Genomic DNA, 23,539 nt, shown 5'->3' on the forward strand with positions numbered 1-23,539 from the left:
CATAACATTTCTTTGCCCACTTCCATAGCTGCTATGAACTTTGACTCTTTTGCGGAAAAAGCAACAAACATCTGTAACTTTAATTTCCATGAGACAGTTCCCCCTGAAAATGTAATCAAGTATCTTGATGTTGAATTTCTCGAGTCAACATCTCCCGCCATATATGCACTTGTATAGCCAACCAGTTCATGTATACCACTTCCAAAGCATAATCTCATCTTGGAAGTATTTTTAAGAATCCACTTCATACCATTTTGATGCTTTTTGTTGAAATTAGACAGAACTCTGCTAACAACACCAACTGCGTATGTTGTGTCTGGTCTTGCGCACACCATTGTATACGTTAGACTCTTGATGGCTGAGGTATATGGCTCCTCCACCATGTCTTCCTCTTCTCCTTGACTGAAACCTTTCATGACTAGCCTTGCCTTGACTTTGAGTCGTAAGGTATTTTCTATAGTCTTCCGTTTGTACACCCATTTGTTCTTGAGTGCTCCTTTACCTTTCAGTAACTCCACCATATCACAAGTCTGGCTCTCATGCAAGGATTTCCTCTCTTCTTGCATGGCTTCCAACCTCTCTCCCATGTGGTCATTTGTCAGAGCTTCTTCATAAGACTCTGGTTCTCCTCCATCTGTGAGAGTAACGAACTCATGTAGAGGGTATCTCCTTTGGGATCTGTGTTCCTTGGTTGATCTTCTAACTTGAGACTCAACCGCTTCTCTTCAAGGGGTCCTTATCTCTTTCTAATCATCAGTTTTAGGCAGCTTAGCATGAGATAACATTGTTCTGATTCTTTCAACAATAGTTATGTTCATCCTCTCGGCCACTCCGTTGTGCTGAAGAGTCTTTAGAACATATTGGTCATGCTCAATTTTGTTAACTTTGCAACAGTGTTTGAACACCCCCATGTACTCTCCCTCATTGTCGATGCAAATGCATTTCAGGGTCCTGCTGGTCTCCAGTTCAACTCTGACATGAAATTGCTTAAATACTTCGAGCACTTGATCTTTAGTTCTCAGTGCATAAACCCATACCTTCCTGGAATAATCATCTATGAAGGTTACAAAGTATCTTGCACCTCCGAGAGTACTAGTGGTCATGAGACCACAAACATCAGAATATACAACATCCAACACATTGGATTTCCTGGGTGCAGGGAAATAATGGAATGAAGCTCTGTTTTGCTTTCCAGCCAAGCAGTGCATGCATGATTTTAGATGATATGTTTAACATTGACCTTGATCAATACCTCTCTCTTGGTTGGAATAGTAAGTTCCTTTTCACTAATGTGACTGAGCCACCTTTGCCATACCTCGACCGGTGAAACTTCTCCGTGTGTAATTGCATACTCACTACAAACTTTTGCATATGTCTTGTAGAGAGTGTTCTCCTTCTTCCCTCGAGCTAGAATTCTAGACCATTGCTGAGCTTCCACTTTCCATCACCAAAGATATTTGTGTACCATCTCATCAAGTAGTTATGTGGAGATCAAGTTGAGACGCATGTCTGGAACATGTCTCACATCCTTGAGAACCAGGCAGCGGCCTATGTTGGTTTTAAGGGAAATATCTCCCCTTCCCACAATCTTGGACAACTTATCATTTCCTATCCTGACATTACCGAAATTCCCAATATTGTAGGATGTAAAGAACTCCCTCCATGAGGTTACATGAAACGATGTGCCGGAATCGACGATCCAACATGTATCTTGAAATGTCAAATTAACATGACCCTCTCCACAAATGATGACTACCTCGTCTCCATATGAGGTAGTAATGGTTGTGTATCTGGCACCACCTTTCTCGGCCTGTTCCCTCTTGAGCCTTCTGCAATCCCTCTACATGTGGCCTTTTGACAGGACTCGCCCCAGATTTCACCTTGAAAATCCAAAGTGGCCTTGAGGGGCCCAACTCAGAAGAAATTCTACCATGAAAATCCATTTACACTTCTAAAATAATCCACCATTAATCTTCTAGAGCCACCATGCTCCCTATATCACAACATCTCCCAATTCACAAATAATTCTGAACTTAAGAATATTAATCTCATAGGTTATCCGAGCAATCTAATATACAGGCGTACAAGAGAATAGAATACAAGATAAAGATCCGATACTTTTATAATGCGGAAGCTATGACAGCTATGCCTCAACCCTATGTAAGCTCGACCTCAAGCTAAACTGGCCTGCAAACTGGGCATTTAAAACCAAAGGGCTCAGGGGAAAACATTTAAAAAAACGTTAAGAGTGAGTGGACGAAAATTAAGTAATTTCGAATGAACAAGTAAAACTTAATGCTTTCCCAAGTTATTCTCTAAAACCTCGCATGCAGTAACAATCTTGGAAAATACTTTCAATCATCATCTTTACTGCAATCTTAATCACGTAAAAATAGAGCATCTTACAATCTCTTAAAATCTCATCCTCAATCCTTTTTAAAAGATCATTTTCAAGAGGTTTGTTTGATGACTAGAAAGGACTGCTGTCTAGTCATCTCATGCCATCAGGGGGGAACTGCCACCCAGATGACACATCGGAAGGAACTGCCAACCGGATTAGGAGGCGGTGGATAGAAGGGACTGCCAACTAACTACCTCATGTCATCTGGAAGGGACTGCCAACCAGACTATTACCTAGAAAGGACTGCCAACTAGGTAATATACGCATGCGCCGAAGATAGCCTCCTCAATAAACTGGAAATAACCTCTTTCAATTACTTGCTTTCGGAAAGAAACTCGATATTACTTCAATAAATCTCGATAATTCAATCATGCTCAAATATTCGATGAAACATTCATACTCGTGAATCCTCATAAAAACCGATATTCGAAATCAATAGTTTCATAATATTTTCTTAATCAGTCACTTCCCGAAAATCATTTCTCAACTCAATAACTCATAAAAAAATAGCTTGAAAAATCTATTGAAAGCCCTCGGAAAGGAAATCCACTAAAAAATCCCGTAACTCATAGAGCATAATAAATCTCAAGAAATCAAGCTCATAAAATCATAACACTCAATAATTCAAATAATAAATTAAACCTCAATCGGAAAAATAATAATATACTGCATGCACATTTAATTTAAAATAAATGTCCACTCACAGTACTATTTAGGTGATCACGCACACGAGTTCTTTCATCGAGCAATAGCTCGGTATATCACCCTGTACACAATCATAATTCATGAATAACGATTCGGCAATTAAATACGATTCCTAAAATCAAATCCTCATAATCACATCTTCACTTCTTCTCGGATTCAACCCAAATTATATCACTAATACCAATTCGTTAATTTAAAGGTTCCAAGGCAGAACCGAGAGATATCCGACTGTCAGATTCTCGTAAATCGGTAATGAAAATTCTAAATTCCGAAAATTTCATAATCAACACAACTTTTCTTCAATTCCAACCAAATTCACATTTACGAGCTCTACATCAATTATAGGATTTAATAAGCTAAAAATCGAAGTCAGAAAACTGCCATACGTGCCTCCACGCGCCACCTACAGTCACTACACCAATTTTGTTATCAGACAACACTTTTTGCACAACGAAAAAAAAAAATGTGTTGTGTGATGAAGAAAAGTGAATCACACAACATGTTTAGTAAACTTACGTTGTATAAGGTGGTTAAAATTATGAAATTTTTGTTTAGAAGGTCATTGCACAACGGTTACAAGAATAATCTATTGTCTGAATCATAAAAAAAAATAGCGGCAGATTTCCCTCCCAGATCGACTCAAATTTGGCTCCAAATTGGTACTACATAGCACAACAGTATAGTTATATCTGTTGTATGAAAGTACCATGCAAAACATGATACAACGGTTTTTGACTTTTTGTTGTGTGATGAAGTGGGAAATATTTGAATGTGCCTTTATTTGGCCCAAAATGGCACTCGAGCCCCCCAAAAACCTCCAAGTTTTGATTGAAATATATAGCACCAAATTGATAATCAGACAACCAAATGAGTTGTTTCCGTTGTGTAAATGAGCATTGGCTAGCATGTTACTTTGGTTGCATATTATAGCGGGAACTTTTCCCTCTTTGGAACCTTAGCTGAGATTTAATTTGTTCACAATCAGACAACAAAACTTCGTGTTTATGTTGTCTGATTTATAAAGCAAAAATTAAAAGCCCGCCCACCTTTGACAACTTAATTAGCTAGCTAGGTTTATTGGATTTACTCTCACTTTGTCAAAACAGCCGTTTCCTCTCGTCGAGTAGCTCTCTTCTCAACTTCATCAAAAACCATCACTCTCTCATCAAAACACCATGGCTCTCTCATGAAAACACCATCTGTCATCAAAACATGCACATGCATCTCGATTAGGTCTATCTCTCAGAAGCCATGCCAACCCATTCCCTCTCTCATCTCCCCTCAGCTGCAAACCAAATAGGAAGCCGCTTGGAGTTTTGATTCTAAGCAAAATCACCACGAAGCAGTGACCTTGTTGTTCTTGCGCAGCCCACTTGAAACCACTGAGCAGATCTCTCTCTCTCTCTTTCTCTTTTCTATCCGTCACTCGCTATTAATGGTGCTCCGGCCACGAACCCGTCTATACTGAGCAGTTTGACGACGAATCCTACCAGACTTAACCTCCACTGTGATCTGTCGAAGCTTGTGGGTTCAGGTAAGATTCCAATTCCACCTCTCGAATATGGGTCATCTAAATTCATGTAATTCATGCTTATTTTCATTAGTTATGTGATTGTATTGAACTAAGAAAGCAAAAACAAGCATGCCCACAAAGAAAAAAAATGATGTAGTTACTGTGATTGTGTGAGTGGTTTCCCACGAATTCTCCTTCTCTAGATTTGGTCTGTTCGCCTCATTCTACCATGTTTGGATTTCCTGATTTTGATTTTAGGGTTTTTGGGGATTTTTTTTCAACGGAAAAGACTGTTGCTTTAGGAAATTGGATAACTGATTTGTCAAAATGGAGATAAGGTTTTTGACATGTAAATTGCTCAAGTAATGTCGTAACAAATAGCAACTCTGTTTGATTAGAGTCTAGGGAACAAAATAGTATTTGATTGGTTCAGACTTACAATCTAGATTATCTAAATTGGTGGTGAGTTGATGGTGTTAGTGTTTGGAATATGATTTGATCTTTTCATGATATTGTTAGACCCCAGAAAGTGAATTTAGTTTAGGCTTAGTAGATTCAGTGTTCTTTTTGCATTTGCCTTGATTGAAGATGTATATTCTGTGCAGTAAAGTGATTGTAAATTCATGGAAAAATAGAGGGTTCGGTTACAATATTGAAAGTGTAGAGTATCATGGTGACTTTCAGTTTCCATTGGCTTGTATTGCTTGAATGTTGAATGTGAATCTTACTTTCCAAACCGAAAATGTGGTGATTTTTCTTCAATTAGTATTCCATAAGTCAAGGACAGCATTTCAAAACAGGCCTAATTGTTTTTTTGTGTACAAATATCATTTTGAAGTTTGGATATATTTGTTTTTCACCTCAGGTATGATAGTGTACGAAAAGCAAGTTGTGAATATGCACTTTAAAAACATGTATCTATTTGGTTGGAACTAGTTTTCTGAGCTTTTCTTTTTTCAGTTTCTTCTTGTTGGGACAGGGAAGAATGAGTTTTATTGGCTTGCAATGAATTTTTTCATGCTAATCTTGCTTATAGAAAGTGATGTGATTATTACTAACGGGAGGAAATAATGTGGTAAAAGCTAGTTTTTAGGGAAGAAGGGAGTCCTATGATATATGTGCTTAAGACCTTTCTTCCTACAATCATATGAAGAGTCTTATCCCTCTTGGGAATTGATAGGGTGGAAGAGGAGAATGTCAAAAGACTCAAATACCAACAGAAGGCTAAAAAAAAAATGAAATTAAGTGAATGGTTGTTTTATGCATGCATTCAAGTGCTAGTTAGTTACCCCACATTTTGACTCTACGAATGTTTCACTGCTGTTATGTGTTTATCATCTACTGTTGTGAAAGATGCATGAGGATAGTGTGATCATGTGATGCAGTGTTGAACATGATGCAAATTTGTTTTAGCTTGTCGAGACATAATTAGATTACTAAACTTAGAAGACATAAAAGATGTAGAACTGTCATCCGGTTACCAAGAGTGGTCTCATAGACTATACATCGAAACTGTTTCAGTCTAGGGTCAATGTTGTTGCTTTTGAAAGTTCAATATTGTGACTTCAAATGTTAAATTTGAACCACTTAAACTCTACTCCCTCCCAAGGCTGTTAGGGAACTTGACTGAAAGTATTTTCAAAGTCCTCATTTAAAGAAACTACGGCTTAGCAACACTACTAATATCTAGAATTGCCAGCATTTAACAAAACATGTTGTACAAGCTTCCAAATCCTGCAGATTCTAGTCTTTATTCAAGAATGCCAATAGGTTACAAAAAAACTATGGCCTTTGAGTAGTAAGCGCTGGTGGTTTTATTGAACAAATTTCATTTAGGTCTTGTCTAGTCATGCATTATGGAAGCTAGGAGTTATTGACCTTTCTTCCTAAATCTGATGGCCTTGTTTATTATTCTCAGTAGCCGCACAATTAAGGCATATATATCTGGTGGAGTTGGAAGAAGTTGTAGAGTGAGTTGGACTCGTGCACTGAGCTTCACTGCTATTATTCGTATTCATTGCTGGAGCTGGATTGGTGAGTACTGTGAGCTTCACTGTTGAATTTGTGGACTGCTATTAAATTTGTTTTGAAGCTTTAATTTGTTGAAATCTATTGTTCTATGCTTAATATATATCATGGTATCATTGGATTTGTTCAGGTGAAATGTGTAGGACTGGTTTGGTTCATATATACTACATCTGCAGTTAATGTTCTTATTGGAGAATTGTTTGGATGTTGTTTTAGCATAGCTTTTCCCAATGGAGAATATGATATGTGTTTGTTCATGAACCTCCTTTAATTTTTTTTTTTTTTGCATTTTTGTTTTTGGATTTGCTTAGCCTAAATGTGTATCGATTTGTTTTTCTTCATACATTGTGGCATACTGTTCTGTCTTGTTATTGGATTTTCTTACCCTAAATGTATATCGATTTGTTTTTCTATATATATTATGCTATTCTGTTGTCTTTGTTATTGAATTTGCTTAGCCTGAATATGTGTCGATATTTTTTTTTCTCATTGCCTGATATTGGAGCATGTATATATGTAAATAAACTGCTGTCGGTGATTAAGAGTTCCAGAGTTTGAATTGGTAGAGTTTATGGAACTTAGTGAATGCATGCAGGATATGTGATTGGGGTTTTGTTGCTCGATGATGTAGTTTTGGTTTGTGGTTTTTGTTTAATGTAGATGGATAGGTCATGGGTGCATGCTGATAGGAGATCTCATGAATATAAGTTAGGGGTGGCAGAGTTTTGTCAGTTTGCTTTGGGAAATGCTAGAGACCCTAACCGTATTTGTTGTCCTTGCACAAAGTGTGGAAATGTGAAAGATTTTTCTGCACAAGTGATAAAGGATCACTTGTTTGTAAATGGGATTGACACAGATTATGTGAAATGGACAGAACATGGGGAGGTTGTAGTGGAGTCGGGATCATATACGGATAGTGAAAGTCTTGAATCAGAGCCAATTGAATCTGACTCTGTACAGGGTAACATGAGGGCAGATTATGAAGTAGAATTAGATAGTGATGTGGAGTTGGAAGGTGATGAGGATGAGGAGCTTTCGAGTGAGTGTAATGAATTCAAGAAATTTGTTGACGATGCCAACAAACCCTTGTACCCTGGTTGCAATAGGCACACCAGGATGAATGTGCTTGTGAGGCTTTACAACTTGAAAGCTAAGCATGGGATGAGTGATTCGGCTTACTCGGACTGGTTGATTGCCTTTGCTGAGTATCTGCCGGAAGGAAACGAGATACCTTCCTCTGTGTACGAAGCAAAGAAGAGTTTGAGTGCATTAGGAATGGATTACACCAAAATACATGCATGCCCTAATGACTGTATTCTGTACAGAAAACAATATGCCGATGACACTATTTGTCCTACATGTGGTACATCTAGGTGGAAAAAATGCAAAAACAAGAAAGAGAGAGAGGGAGTCCCTGCAAAAGTGTTATGGTATTTCCCTCCTATTCCTAGGTTCAAAAGAATGTTTCAATCAACTGAAACATCAAAGGCCTTAACTTGGCATGCCACCGAGAGAAACAAGGATGGCTTAATTCGCCATCCTGCAGATTCTGCGGCTTGGAAGTTGGTAGATGAAAAATGGGCAGATTTTGGTAATGAGCCACGAAACCTACGACTTGCATTGTCAACGGATGGGTTCAATCCCTTTAGCTCCTTAAGCAGCAAGTATAGTTGTTGGCTCGTTATTTTGGTAACCTATAATCTACCTCCATGGTTGGTAATGAAGAGGAAACACATGATGCTTACCTTATTGATATCGGGCCCTAAACAACCAGGAAACGACATCGATGTTTACCTTGAACCATTAATAGATGACTTAAAGCTGCTATGGGAAGGGGTGAATGGAGTTTACGATGCCATCAAAAATGAAACTTTTACTCTTAGGGCTCTACTATTCTGGACAATTAATGATTTTCCAGCGTATGGTAACCTTTCAGGGAGTATAGTGAAAGGCTACAATGCATGTCCGATTTGCCTTGATAAAACAAAACCTACAAGGCTAGTTCACGGGGGAAAGATGGCCTACACCATTCATCGGCGATTTTTAGGAAGACACCATCCTTACCGAAAGCTAAGGGCTGCTTTCAATAACCAGCCAGAACATGTAGCAGCTCCAGTGCCATTGACTGGAGAAGAATTGTTGAGCAGGGTGGAGGCTGAAGTTCCACATTGGCCGTTTGGAAAAAAAAAAACCTGCTCCTGCTTATAGGGGGGCTGAGGATGAAACTAGGCCATGTTGGAAGAAGAAGTCGATATTCTTTGAGCTTGAATATTGGAAGTATCTCCCTGTTAGGCACTGCCTTGATGTCATGCACATTGAAAAAAATGTGTGTGATAGTCTAATAGGGACGTTGTTGAACATTCCAAGAAAAACCAAAGACGGTTTGAAAACTCGTTTGGACTTGGCGGAAATGGGTATAAGATGTGGATTGCACCCAAATCTAGATGGTCCGAAAAAGAAGCGCTTGCCATTGGCAAGCTGGAACCTAACATTAGATGAAAAAAGATGTATGTGTGGATCATTTCATGGCATGAAGGTTCCTGAAAACTACTCTTCAAACATTTCAAACCTTGTTTCAATGGATGATTTGAGGCTGATTGGACTTAAATCCCATGATTGTCATGAATTAATGCAACAGCTGCTCCCAATTGCTATCCGAGGGGTGTTGGAAAAACCGGTTAGGGTTGCAGTAATCAGGCTTTGCCTTTTTTTTTTAATGAAATTTGCAGCAAGACTATAGATGCTTCAAGGCTTCCCAAAATCCAAAGTGATCTGGTCGAAACTTTGTGTGAGCTTGAGAAGTACTTTCCGCCATCTTTCTTTGACATAATGATTCATTTAACAGTCCACTTGGTTAGAGAAGTTGAGCTATGTGGACCGGTTTGCTTCCGATGGATGTATCCTTTGGAAAGATATATGAAGGTCTGCAAGGGCTATGTTAGGAATAAAACGCATCCGGAAGGGTGCATTGCTGAGTGTTACATAGCTGAAGAGGCGCTTGAGTTTTTAGGTGAACTTTTCTTTGATAATAGGACTGTTGGCATCCCAAAAGAAAACATCACAACTGACAAGCCTACCTCTGGTGCAACTGTTGAGTCTGTTTATGGCAAAGAATTTCAGCAAGCTCATCTCTGCGTGCTTCAAAACACTGAAGAATTTAGAAGCTACTTTTTGTAAGTTGATCACTATCTATGTTTTTTACAGTTTTGCTTATTTTCTTGTTCTAATGCTTATACACTAATACTTAATAAATATTTGTGTAGGGAACACACGGAACAGTTGAAGAGGGAGTTCCCCAAGTACAAAAAGAATAAAAAGTGGTTGGTGGACAAACAAAACATGACTTTTGCTCAGTGGGTGAAGGAGAGGGTAAGTAGTTTCCATTTAATGTAACTGTAATTTATAGACTGATAAAGCTTTTAATAATGCAGAACACAGTTGGTATAATGTTTTATTTTATTTTGCAGGTTGAATCAAAGGTTGCTGAACCAGGTTGTGATGTCCCTGAGATTGTGAGGTGGCTAGCAGATCAACCAAGCCATGAAGTCCCGAAGTTTAGTGGTTACCGAATAGGGGGAGTGCAATATAACACTAAGTTGCGCGATGATCTTAGGTCAACACAAAGCAGTGGGGTTTATTTGGTTGCTAAGACTCCTCAAGTAGCTAGTGCTAAGGATAAAAACCCTATTACTGAAGACATGAGCTTCTATGGGGTGATTACCGAAATATAGGAGCTTGACTATGGTCATTTTAGGGTTCCTATTTTTAAGTGTGATTGGGTAGAGAATGAGAAGGGTGTTAGAGAAGATGATCTTGGGTTCACTTTAGTTAATTTAAATAGGAAAGGTTATCTAAATGACTGTTTTGTTTTGGGAAAAAGTGTGGAGCAAATATTTTATGTTGAAGACCCTGTAGATCGTAGGTGGGCAGTTGTGGTGAGAGTCCCAAAAAGAGATTACATTGATTCTGTTCAGGAGGATGATGTTGGGGACACCATTCTTTCCCACCCCCCCATCGCAACTACAATGCCAGCTATTCAGTCACATGATAACTCTCAAGATGAGGAGCCAATGGGTTATAGGCGTGCAGGGAATGAGGATATAGTAGTTGAGGGAGCGTAGTTCATATAGTCGTATTGATGTAATTTATAATTGTCATGCCTAAAGGATACTTGGCTCACTAAATATGTTTTTAATGTTGGTTATTTTCTGTTTACATGATTGTACCAAGTGTTAAGTGTTTGTTATTTTAAATACTCTTATTTTTTGCTTGGATATGTGTTAAGTGTTTGTTTATTTAATTACTGTTATTTTCTGCATTAATATTTGTAGTAATATATGTTAAAGTGTCTGTTATTTTAAACATTAGCAGATTTGTTTACTAATATGCAGCTTATATGTTTGTTATACAAGTTACTCATATATGTGGATTTGATGTACTAATGGGGCTAACATTTGTGTAGATAATGGCTGCATCACAATCTGTTAGTGTATCAAAGAAGAGAAAGTCGAAAGAAAATCGTTCGAAGCCTAAGAAGACTAAGTCTTTGAAGTCACCGACATCATCATCATTTTCCGATGGATCTCATTCAAAAAAGGGAAAGTCAAAAAAGAAAGAACTTGAATCAACTGGGGGCCTAAAGTTGCTGAAGCGGCATGCGGTGACTATGTCACGCATTACAAACCGCAAGAGTCGTAAATGCAAGAAGGTTGTTTTATTTAACAGAAAAGGGACCCCTTGTGGGAAGGTGGCTAAGCAAATGCAAAGCTACATTGGTGTGTTGGCAAGAAGGAAGGTACCGGTAATAAGGGAAAATTGGAAAGCCGTAACTCTTGAAGAGAAGAACAAAATCTGGCAACGTGTTCAGGTGATTAAGTTCCTTATCTATTTTGTTTAGTATTGAAGGTGTAGTTAGTTAGGTTGGTATGATAGTGTTCATTGTTTTCATTTTTCAGTAGTTTCTGAACTTGAACTGATAGTTAGCAATGAAATGTGCACAGATTCCATTTTTGATTGGTCTTGAGCATAAAAAATTGGTTTTGGAATCTGCTGCAAGAAAGTGGAGGCAATTCAAGTGTCTACTTACTTCCAAGTACGTTATCCCCTATTTGGATGATCCTGAAGCCTTGCAATATCCTCCAGATGATTATCCTTTCATCAATGCTGATCACTGGACAGAATTTGTCAAAATGCGGACAAAGCCCTCATTCTTGGTATAAATGCACTTGTATTTCAATCATTTAGTTGTAGTCATATAAAATGCAGTTATGTAAATATCGAATACTCATTTAACTAATTAGTACCCCTATTTTGCAGGAAAAGCGTCGTGAGCAACAAGAGAGGCGCAGCAAGAATAAGTATCCTCATAGAATGTCCCGTAAAGGATATGCAGGGTTGGAGGCTGAGTTGGTTAGTGAAACTGTTTTCTACCTTACTTATGTGGGGTTCCTAGTTGTAATGTATGCATTAACTATCCTATTTTGTAGGCTGATGGAATGAGTGATGGAGAAGTTGATAGGGCCACTTTGTGGATAAGAGGACGACAGACAAAGGATGGCAGTTTCAAGGATGAGGAGTCAGCAAAGACGGCTGAAAAGATAGTAAGTCCATATATTTATTGGACTATTTTTGTATGTATAAGGTTTGTTTAGATGATATGTGATGATATTTCCTAATCTAAACTGTCAGACAAACTTGAAAAGAAAGCTTGACAGTGGAGAGAGCTAAGCGCTGAAGGAAGTAATGATGTCTTAACATTGGCGTTAGGGACTCCGGAGCATGGGGGAAGAGTGCGGGGAGTAGGAGGTTTTGTCACTCCCTCTACTTACTTCCACCTCCCTAAACGTAGAAAGGAGAGCATAGAAGCTACTGTCAGACTTAGTGTGCAGAAAATATTGTCAGAGGAGAGAGAGAAGATAGTAGAGGAGGCAAGGGAGAAGATACTAGAGGAGGCAAGGGAGGAGATAATCAAGGAAGCGAGGGAAAAAATTGTTGCAGATGAGCGGGCTATGTGGGCGGCCAAGTTTGCTGAACTTGAAGCAAAGATAAATGGAAAAGAGGCTGCAACTATTCACCCACATGTATCTGGCCATGGAAGCTGCTCAATGACAGCTAATGAGATTGCTCAAGAAACGGATAAAGGTCCGTTGGAAGAAGTAGTGAACAATGTGGATGGAGCTAAAATTCTGAGCGTTTTTGAAGAAATGGAAAACAAAACCATCATGTGTAAAAGGAAAGGGACAAAGGTTGTTAAGGAAGGCAGGTTGGATAAAAGTCCTAGGTGCAAGAAAGGGAATGAGTTTCCCAAGTTGCTTGAGAAAGTAGTTGTCAACCGTGAGGAGGTCAATGAGGCTGTTGAAGAAAATGTCAATATGATAGATATCAAGGAGCCGGAGAATGAGGAGGGAGCAGAATATGTGGATTTGACGATGCGTCAACCTACATTAAAGGTAATTTGGTTTTACTTAAAGCGAATAATGAACTGGAAAAAGATTAAAGTTCGATTACTGCATACATGTGTTTGACACCCAAGCTGAACCAGTGGGGCATTTCATGATTTTTGAAAAACCTTTACTTGTAGCTTTACTCTCAGTTTTTGACAGCTTAAAGGAGACTCTTCAATGATCATTTTGAACTTGGTTTCGTGAAAAACAAAGTTAAAATGAAATACTTATGCTATTTTGATCAAACTGGACTGTTTCAGGATTTCTGTTTTATTCAGCGTTTCTGTCACTTTAGATTCTTGTTTGACAATTCATTTGAACTGCGAATAGCATGAAACTCTGGAAAATAGTAGCTTTGCATGTCTACTTGAAATCTGGAAAGTTGTGCTTCAAATCATTGAAAGAATAATTGTTGGTGAATTTTTCTTTCAAGTTACCACTTTTCTGAAATTGTCTGAAGCTTGCAGCATGTTGTTACTCATAGAATGCTTATGAGTTGCTTATGAGTATGCTTGTCGACTACATTTAAATTTGTTACTATTTCGAATATATATAGGGAACAACTATAAATCTTGTTTTTTTGGTCCATTTTTTAGTCAAACGTAGCTGAGGTTGATTGCAAGTTGGCAATAGGTTCTGTTGAACATATTGTTGCTTATGCCACTATTATGGAGTGCGAGGATCCTTCCCAACTCGTTCATGGCACTCCATTAGGGGATGGTAATGTGCGTGTTTCCATCTATGCCGCGCTTGAGGAGAAAGCAAAAGTGCCATTTCCTGTGAAAGATGAAATTGAAACAGTGAAGCAGGCTATGGGGAGTTGGGTCGCATGGCCTAAACACCTAGTCATAAAATCTGCAGTCAAGGTAAGAATTGTGTATAATTCAACCTGTAGCTACTTTGATAACATTCATTTGTTTATAGAAATTCACTTAATTGTAGATATGCAGCTTATATTTATGATTTGTACCTTACATTTATTTTCTTATTCTAGAAACCTACCAAGGATAAAGCTGATAAGAAGAAGAAAAGGAAAGAGATAGGGGAAGAGGACTCGGAGATTGAATTTGGCTTGGCCAAATTGGCACCATCGTTGCCAGCTTCACTGAAGATGTTATGTTTGTGGGGTGAGGATGCATTCAAAGATGGGAATACAATCAACTTCTACATGGAGCCTGAAGTGTTTGGATATTCTCGTAAGACATTTATATTGGGAAAAGATGTTAGGCGACTTGCAAGCATGAGGGAAGTAACTGGAACTTGCATTGCTGTGTATCAGAGGTAGAAAAAGTCCTTGAACTGATATTATAGAAATATATATATATATATATATATATATATATATATGCTTTGTCCGTAATGCCTTGATAAGGAGTATAGTTGTTGAAACCCAATGAGTTGGTGCAAATGTTTGTTATTAGGTACCTCTATGATAAGTTGAAGGCTTATAAAATGCTGGACATGGTTGCGTTTGTTGACCCTTCACTTATTGGTGCTGTGGGGTGTGGGAATGGAACTGTCAAGGCCCAACACATCAAAGATAGGCTTGTAACTGCTAAACCAGGGTAGATGTTCATGCTACCATATAACTCAGGGTAAGTTAATGAATGTTTGCAAACTTTCATATCTACTGTGTTTGAACATATATAACAAATTAGTGTTCAAGATATATGACATTTTGTATATATGTAGTGATCATTGGGTGTTGACACTTGTTGATCCGGAGAAAGGAACTGCCTATTTTATGGACCCGCTGAAAAGACGCTTACCCACAGGAGATTGGATGTCTATCGTGGATACGTAAGTCCCTCGTTTACATATTGATCGAAATGCCTCAATTTTATGAAATCTGTTTAATACACTTGTTTGCCTCCCTTGCATTATGGTACATCATTGATCATATTGTTGTTTTGGTGTAGTGCTATGCGTATGTATATTTTTGAAAAGAATAAGCAAAGTCGGAATTCAGTCCATTGGAAAAATTTGGCTGTAAGTTTCACCACTTGTGGTTTTCAAAAAACAGTTTTCCATGCCAAGTTTTCACTTGTTCATTCATTTGCTTGTGTTTAGGGCATTCCTCCCCAACCTAGCAACAAGGAGTGCGGGTACTTTATCATGCGATACATGAGAGATATCATTGAGGATAAAGACATGTCATTGTTTCCTTCCAAGGTATCAACATACATAGCTATAAATATAGTCACTTGACTCAATTTCTATTAAGTGTGTTATTATATCTATGCCTCATTCACCAAAATGATTAACTGATCCTTTTGATATAATTAACTAATTTCAGTGGGAGAGGAGAGGCAGTAGCCAATACACCCAGGCAGATATTGATCAAGTACGAAATGAGTGGGGGAAGTTTGTTGTCAACACATATGTGCACGAGTCATGAAGTAGCACACTTGTTGCTGGTACATTTTAGATAAGGAAAGCATCTTTTTTGTGCTTCTCTGCTGGTACATTGTCATGCACCATGTGTGGCATATTTTGGAACAATATATGTGTATCAGTTTTTTGATGTCCCAAGTAGATGGGCATGCACTAGAATGCTTTTCTTGTGTAAAATGTTGGTTTCAATGATTGGGAAATGCATCCCTTTTGCTTTTGAAGTTTAAAGTAATGGTTATATGAATCATTTGATGGTTTGCAATGTTTGTATTTGATAGAGTACTATTCATTTCGTAAATAGACCAAATGAATGCACAATCTAATTCAGGAATGGAATGTTCAAATGATCACACAACAGACCAAAGCTAATGATCACTGCCTGTTGTCTGAATGACCAAAAATGGGAGAAAAATACATTGTAATCAATATATCACACATCGGTTTTTAACGAATCAGTGTCTTCTGATTAATACTCAGACAACAGAATTAATTGAACTCTGTTGTCTTAAAAGCTAATCACACAACAGAATTAATTGAACTCTGTTGTCCTACAAGTTAATCACACAACGGAAGCAATTGAACTCTGTTGTCCTAAAGTTAATCACACAATACATATAGTCTAAGAACTGAAGTTTGAAGAGCAATCAGACAACAGACAAAATAAAAAAATGTTGTCTGATATTCTTAACATACAACGGTTGCAAACTGGCACTGTTGTCTGAAGACGCCCCTCAACTGCTGCCCAGCTGCGCGCTTGGCATCTGCCGAGCCATCTGCCGAGCTATCACACAACAGTTATAACCCATACCTGTTGTCTGTGTGTTTATCACACAACTGTGTTCCACCGTTGTCTGATTTTTCATCAGACAACGGCTCGCTCTACAACGGTGGATCTTCAAATCACACAACGGTTTTCTGCTGTTGTCTGATAACAAAATTGGTGTAGTGAGTGGTGGCGCGTAGGGCCTATGGCCACCAAATTTTGGCAGCAACAACATCACAACAGACCCAACAAGTTTCTCAACTACAGCACATTCCAATTTTACCTTTAAGTGCTCGAAATTGGCCGGTGAAGAAAACCCAGAAAATCCAAGAACCCTAGGATCGGGTTTTGATCGATTCTCCCTCTACACTGCAAATCGTGGCTCAAGGCTAGGGGGAAAATGATCCTTGGCGAAAACCGAACCTTCGACGCCGGTTAGGTGGCCAGAGACGGTCGGAATCGCCGGAAATCGACGAAACTTCCAAATTGCTACAGTGAGCTTCACGGCTCACATCCGAGCTCCTCCGGCCGAGTCATCGAAAAACACCACCACAGGTGTGACAAGGAGGAGGAGGCGAGCTTGCCGGTGCCCGGATTCTGTCGTGGGGTGGCCAGAAGAGGAAGAAATCGGTGGAGGAAAAATCGGGTCGAAGAGGAGGAAAGGATCGGGGGAGAGGAGAGAGAAAACTCGGTAAGTTTCCGAAAATGGAAACTTACCACAGTAGTTTCCACCTTTTATAGAAACTTACTATGAACAGTAACTTTCATATTTCGCTCATAACTTTTGCATATGAACTCCAATTTTTACGTACCACATATGCACGTGCTCGGTTTAACGTCTTCTACAAATTTCATGAAGAACATTTTCTCAAATTTTGACCTAACCAAAAAGTCAACTTTTAGGGCCACTACAAGTACTGAAATGACAGTAAAAGTGAAAGTAAAGATCGTTTACTGTCCAAATGACTAGTAAACTGGTGAATTCAGGTTTGGGACGTTACACCTTTTTCACCATAGTGAAAACATTCGATGTCTTTCAGGCTAAACTTGCCCCTTGACCGGTCTTTTCCTTTGCCTCGGTCGTGGAATTTTCTACTGCTTCCACGGTTATCGGTGACGAGGACTTCTGACTCGGTCGATATTTCTTGCTCTTTCCTCCTCGCTTCTTCATTGAACATGCTATTTTTTACAATGCTCAGTGTGAGAACCCCTTGAGGAGCTGAGTTGCTTAATGACACCACCAACGTGTCCTAGCTGTCTGGCAACAAGCTTAGTAACAACAGTGCTTGCAACTCATCGTCAAGCACCATCTTCATATTTGTCAATTGATTCACCATGCCTTGGAAGTCGCTCAAGTGTTCCGAAACACTTCAACCATCTCTATACTTCATGTTCACCAACCACCAAATGAACGAGGGTTTGTTTTGTGCGGTCTTTCGGTCATACATGGACTCCAACTTTCTCCACATTGAGTAGACATATGTTTCTTGTGCCACATGATGAAAAACACTTTCATCAACCCATTGACGAATTCCTGCAACAGCTTTTCTGTTCATGATGCTCTATTCCATGCCAGACTTGCCTGCTGGCTTCTCTCCACCATTTTGAAGAGGCTCGAACATATCCTTGCAGTAAAGGATGTCTTCCATTCTGGGCTTCCAAATGTAGTAATTTGACGAAGTCAACTTAACCATTGTTGCTGACGATGACAACGACTTTGCCATCTTGATCACCACGAGATGTCACGGACAATGAGCACAGGGCTCTAATACCACTTGTTGGGAAAGAAGGGCCACCTTAATGCAAGGCCAATGGATAATTGGTTATCCCAGGATCTAACTTTTCTCACCCCTCGTGTGATTTGCGGAAATAGCAACAAATAAACAAAAGAAGACACAATATTTAACAAGGTTCGGCAAATGTGCTTACGTCCTCGGGGCAGCAATACTGCTGTCTTCCACTATGTAAAATAATGGGATTACAAGAAACAATCTCACTTTAGTGACTACGCTTCACTGTTACACTCTATCTTTCGAGAGGAATTTTCTTCTCACTAATCGAGACATTTTTTTTTCTCAATCTCTAAAGTGAGGAACTCTCTCACCAAGTGTTGCAAGTGTCTCTGCTCACAAATGATGGACTCCCCAGACTCCCGGACTTCATCAAACTCTCAAATGCTTGAATGAGTGTGGAAACCTTGATCTCGAACTTAAGACAAGTTCGGATCCCTTGATCTTGAACTTAGAAAGCTCGGATCCCTTGATCTTGAGCTTAGAATAACTCAGATGATTTTGTTCCTGTATCTGATGCCTTTATATAGAGGCACTGCTCTTCATGGCAGGTTGTAGGTTTGCAAACCATTTCTTACGTTCTATGTTTGCATGCTACATTAATTGCACGTTTCCTTCATCATTTCATGACAAAGACTCCAACCACCATCTTGTACTTTTGTTTCTCATCTTCAACAAAAACTGCTCCGTCCTATAGCTCTACCATGTAGCCACAGCTTAATTCAATTAATGGAACACCAAAGCAATAGTTTCTCATCATGGGCAGTTCACCACATGGTTTCTCACCTCCAATTACTGACCCATCAGTAGATATACTAAAATGATTGCCATGGTTATTAGTGGGAATATATTCATAAAGGTATGGCCAAGTCTGATTTGCTTCCCAAAAAGCAGGATCTTAACCTGCAGAGAAGTAAACAGAAAACAGGGAAGTTAAGAACTTAGGAGATGAATTATGTTTCCAAAATCGAACTTCAACTTTGATACATTCTGGAAGTGTCTTATTAAATGTTACAATACTCTGCCTGAAACAGATTCCACAAATGGGAAGAAAAACCATTTAAATAATGACTTCTTTTATTCATACCAGTCTTCAAAATTTCATATATGCGGGAGGTTGTTCCTTTAGTTCAATTCACGTATGAAAATCTCTATATGAGAACCCTAAACGGATCATGTGAATGTAGTATCATGATGCTATCTAGCAATCAAGTAAGATCAATACTTCACATAGTAGTGTATATACTCTGGTTCATTCACATACTATGATCTAAGGGAAAATTCTATAATACATATCTGTATTTCACACACATTTATAAAAGTGACAACAAATTTGTTGTCAAAGTGGTAATGTTGAGTCCTGTTTTGAGTAACTTAGTATTATTGATGGTAATTATACCACCTACGACCTTGTTATAAGTTTTTGAACAAATTTGTTGTTAATATTGTAATTTTGTTTAATTATATGTAAACAGTGTAAATGAGTATGATAATTTTGTTCTCAATATTGTCATTTTGATTCATATAAATTGTAATTTTTGTTCAAATAGATGTAAATATATTGAGTGTATGATAAATATCACAGTACCATAGCTTGCCCCATGATCTAAGTATTTTTATTTCTTTTTTCTTTTTCTTTTTCTTTTACACAAGCATCATGTATTCCCGCCGTTGCTTAGGTTAATTATGAACAACATCTCTTTGGGCTGGAAAAATATCCATTCTAGTTATTTTATGAATGAACTGGGATGTGAGGCCTAATGAGATTTGGAAATCTCAGAATATGCTCTTTGCTCATTTATCCCCCCAGTTGCAAACTATCATCTACCCACCACAGAAAACATTTCAGGCATGATGGATTCAGATAAATTATACATTGTCAAGTTGCCTAACTTGTCCCATTCATTTCTGGTGAATGACCAGCTTTACTTGAATCGGACTGTACATTTTTGGTACTTTGCTAAATCTAGATTTATTACCATGAGATAATTTCAAGTTTCAAGCATGTGAAGCATCCCACTGGCTCCCCACCTAAAGTTACACGTCTATGCAATACCCTATTAATATATCGCTTCAGCATTCAGTAGGGTTAAATTCATGAATCTTCTGGTATCTCAGTCCATGTAGGAGAAGGGTTACATTCCAACTAGGTTGATAGTAATTCTCTTTGTTATTAAATGGATAATGGGACAAAAGCTACAACACTAGAGTCTCAATTATTTATCCTACGTACTGACTAGTAACAAATGCTAAGTCCCGCAAACATAAATACAAACTGATTAAGGACAGATATATGTATATGTATGGCCTTTATTACTTGTATTTCTTTTCATACACACTCACTCCACACAAGCTTCACCGCTCTCTGAGTCTCTCTCTCTACACCTAACCACTTCCTCATGGCTTCAGCTCCCAGATCAAGCTCTTGGCTTTTCAACCTCTCAGAGAACTGGCTCCTAATTGCTACTACAACACTCATCTGTGTATTTGCAGGTTATGTTGTTTACGATGCTGTAATGGCCACTGTGTCCGAGCTGCTGCATCGTTTGCTGGTGATTTCGCCTTTGCTTTTAGTGATCGTGGTTCATTGGCTCTCCACAGGCAGCCAGATCACCATTGGGATTCCAGGGTCTGAGCCTGAAGCTATCCACAGAGCTGGGGGATCACCTTGGGGTGTGGCCTTTGTTCTAGTACTGCTTTTCTTTCTCATATCTTATCAGCCTTCTTTCCTTGGCCTTCTTTTCTAGCTCAATGTCTCTCTCTGTTCAGAAGGCTAGTATGAATAACATAATGTTAGCTTCTATCTGATAAGCTGAGATATTATGTAATTCCTATTACCATGCTTGTTATATAGTCAGTAATTAATCTTTCAGAGAGTATGCTGACTGCTGAGTATGGTTTTCTTTATAAATAGCAGGAGCTTACCATGCATAGTTACCTTACTTACGTAAGAGCTATTTTGTCAAATTTAGCTTCAGATTGATACTTCTTCAGCTAGGGAAACTAGACAGCAGTAGTGGAACACCTCTAAAATTTCAATACTCCAGAATACTATAGAACTTTGGAAAACATAGAACCTTTATTTAGAGATTCATCAAGTGTAGGCTCTCTCTTTCATTGCTGCAGTCAGCAATCTGCAGAGAGTTTGTTTCAATTTCTGGTGACCTTTAATGGGTTGGGTCCTGACCAATCCGTACTGCTCTGGTGGGCCTGCGTTAACTTAGTGCACTGCTTATGGCCAAAAGTCACGTACTGCTCTAATCATTAAATATATCAGATTCTTTGAATACAAAAATATCATTGGTCGACATAATTAACCTTTCTCAACAAGTATTTAGTTTACGTTATATACTTATACGGTGATTTGAAAAAGATATTACGTTATAAACACGTTAAAATCGTGTTAAAACCATATCAACTCTATTATTGAGAATATGTTAGGCAAATAGACATGAAAACATGTTAAATTAATGAGTATAATTATGGCCGGGCACAACACGATTATGCTTAACTTGAGCCTACTTATTTTTTGTTGTTGTAGTAGTCAATTTAATTGTTCCATTTGTTAGATCTTAAAGAAGAATCACATTTCCATGTTTGTATTATGTAAGACGATTGAATCATTAAATGTATCAGATTCTTTGAATACGAATTCAAACATCATTGGTTGACATAATCAACATTTTTAAAAAAGTATTCAGTTTGCATTACTGGGTGATTAGAATAAGATATTACGTTATAAACACGTTTAACTCGTGTTAAAAAAGTATCAGCTCTACTATTGAAAAGTTAGGCATATTGACATGAAAACATGTTAAACCAGTGAGCATAATTATGGGCACAACACAATTATGTTCAACTTGAAACTACTTATTTTGTGTTGGTAGTCAATTTAATTGTCGCATTCATTATATTTCAAATGATATGATGTAGGATGAGAATGGGCCCGATTTAGCCAGAAAATCATAAAAGTAAAGAAGCGGCGTAGAATCAAGAAAAGTGACTGGAAAATAGGTAATTCACGCGTAATCAGGTTACTAGCCGCTGGAATATTCAAGAAAATTTAGTTTTGGACTTTTCGGGATTCTCGTGCGAAACGCAGTCGGAAGTAACCTAGGTTTACAAGTAATAAACCCTAACAGGATAAATCTGGAGTCTACCAGAGGATTTGAGAAAAATCTCTCATTTTAATAAATTTGATATGATAAAACTGATTCTAGTACAAAGCATAATGGTGCTTATATAGACATCCAAAACCCTAAATCATAATCTATCAAGAAATCCAAAAGAATCCAAATTAAAAGGAAACTAAAACCTAATAATAAAAAAGGGTTTTTAACCCAAAGCCCCAAAATGAGCAAAAATTATCCCACTTTACCCCAACAACAGATTTTTATTCCTACATACACAATTTGACATCAAATGACCATTTTGCCCTCAACTCAATTAAAAATTTACAACCAAACGCCACACTCTCTCTCTCTCTCTCTCTCTCTCTCTCTCTCTCTCTCTCTCTCTCTCTCTCTCTCTCTCTCTCTCTCTCTCTCTCTCTCTCTCTCTCTCTCTCTCTCTCTCTCTCTCTCTTTCTCGGCCAAATCATTGTCGGCGTGGTTGCCGGTTGTTGGAAACTGTAAGGTAATCCTTCCAGATTATTCGAGAAACATAAGACTGCTCGATCCGCTTCTCAGACCCGGCGACGCCGCAAGCTGACTCAAGTTCATCTTCCGATTTCGGCTACACCATCCAAGCTGAGATCGTCGAGCCGAGCATCTCCATGGGGAAGGAGTACTTCGAGCGCAACGTCGTCGACATCGTCTTCTGGGGGAACGTTGTCATTTGCATCACCAATTCGAATAAGCTCTTGAATATCAGATTTCCAGAACCCGAACCTGGTGCTTGCCAACCCAGAGATCGAGGACCCGCCGCTTTGTATGGCCATGATCGAGCCGCAGTAGACTATGTCCGGTGAGATGGGAGAATAGGACATGGGTGCCCATATCATTTTCTGGGTGCCCAAATCAGAATTTTTTTTTTTTAGTAATGGGACAGAAGGAAAGAAAAAAAAAAGTTTTGAATGTCTACTGGGAGGCAATAGACGTTTATTGGAAGGCAATAGACGTTTTGAATTGATATAATCTCCTTGTTTTTTTTTTTTTTTTTTTTCTGTAATCAAAGTTTTATTTGTATAAATTTAGGAAAATTAGTTCCCATTCTGGCGACTGAAAGTTCTATTGGGAGGTAATAGATATCTTTTGGGGGGCAATACATGGCTGATAGTCTTCTATTGGGGGGCAATACATGGCTAATAGTCGTCTATTGGGGAGCAATAGAGGTCTATTAGGGGGCAATAAAGGTCTATTGGGAGGCAATAGGAAGCAATAGAGGTCTATTTGGGGGCAATAGATGTTTATTGGGGATAAAAAAATCTTTCCGGTGAGATTTTCAACAAATTCCGGTGGGCGGCAGCCGGTGACGGGAATTCGGCGAAAGTTGGTCTGGCCG

At 38.5% G+C, this 23,539-nt stretch overlaps 2 protein-coding genes across 2 annotated transcripts; both read left to right on the forward strand.

Moving 5' to 3' along the window:
* The first annotated feature begins 7,307 nt into the window (after positions 1 to 7,307).
* LOC112164395 lies at positions 7,308 to 10,768 on the forward strand. The gene is made up of 5 exons (XM_024300592.1): positions 7,308 to 8,821; positions 9,377 to 9,820; positions 9,911 to 10,016; positions 10,115 to 10,360; positions 10,418 to 10,768. Exons 1-5 carry the CDS (start codon positions 7,308 to 7,310, stop codon positions 10,766 to 10,768), a joined length of 2,661 nt encoding a protein of 886 aa, XP_024156360.1.
* Positions 10,769 to 14,269: 3,501 nt separating this feature from the next.
* On the forward strand, positions 14,270 to 15,606 carry LOC112201928. The gene is made up of 6 exons (XM_024342847.2): positions 14,270 to 14,371; positions 14,512 to 14,685; positions 14,783 to 14,890; positions 15,010 to 15,079; positions 15,161 to 15,262; positions 15,387 to 15,606. The coding sequence occupies exons 2-6, from the start codon at positions 14,660 to 14,662 to the stop codon at positions 15,486 to 15,488; spliced, it is 408 nt and encodes a 135-aa protein (XP_024198615.1). The 5' UTR covers positions 14,270 to 14,371; positions 14,512 to 14,659; the 3' UTR covers positions 15,489 to 15,606.
* The last annotated feature ends 7,933 nt before the right edge of the window (positions 15,607 to 23,539 follow it).

This window comes from Rosa chinensis, chromosome 5, assembly GCF_002994745.2.
Source record: "Rosa chinensis cultivar Old Blush chromosome 5, RchiOBHm-V2, whole genome shotgun sequence".
NCBI lineage: Eukaryota > Viridiplantae > Streptophyta > Magnoliopsida > Rosales > Rosaceae > Rosa > Rosa chinensis.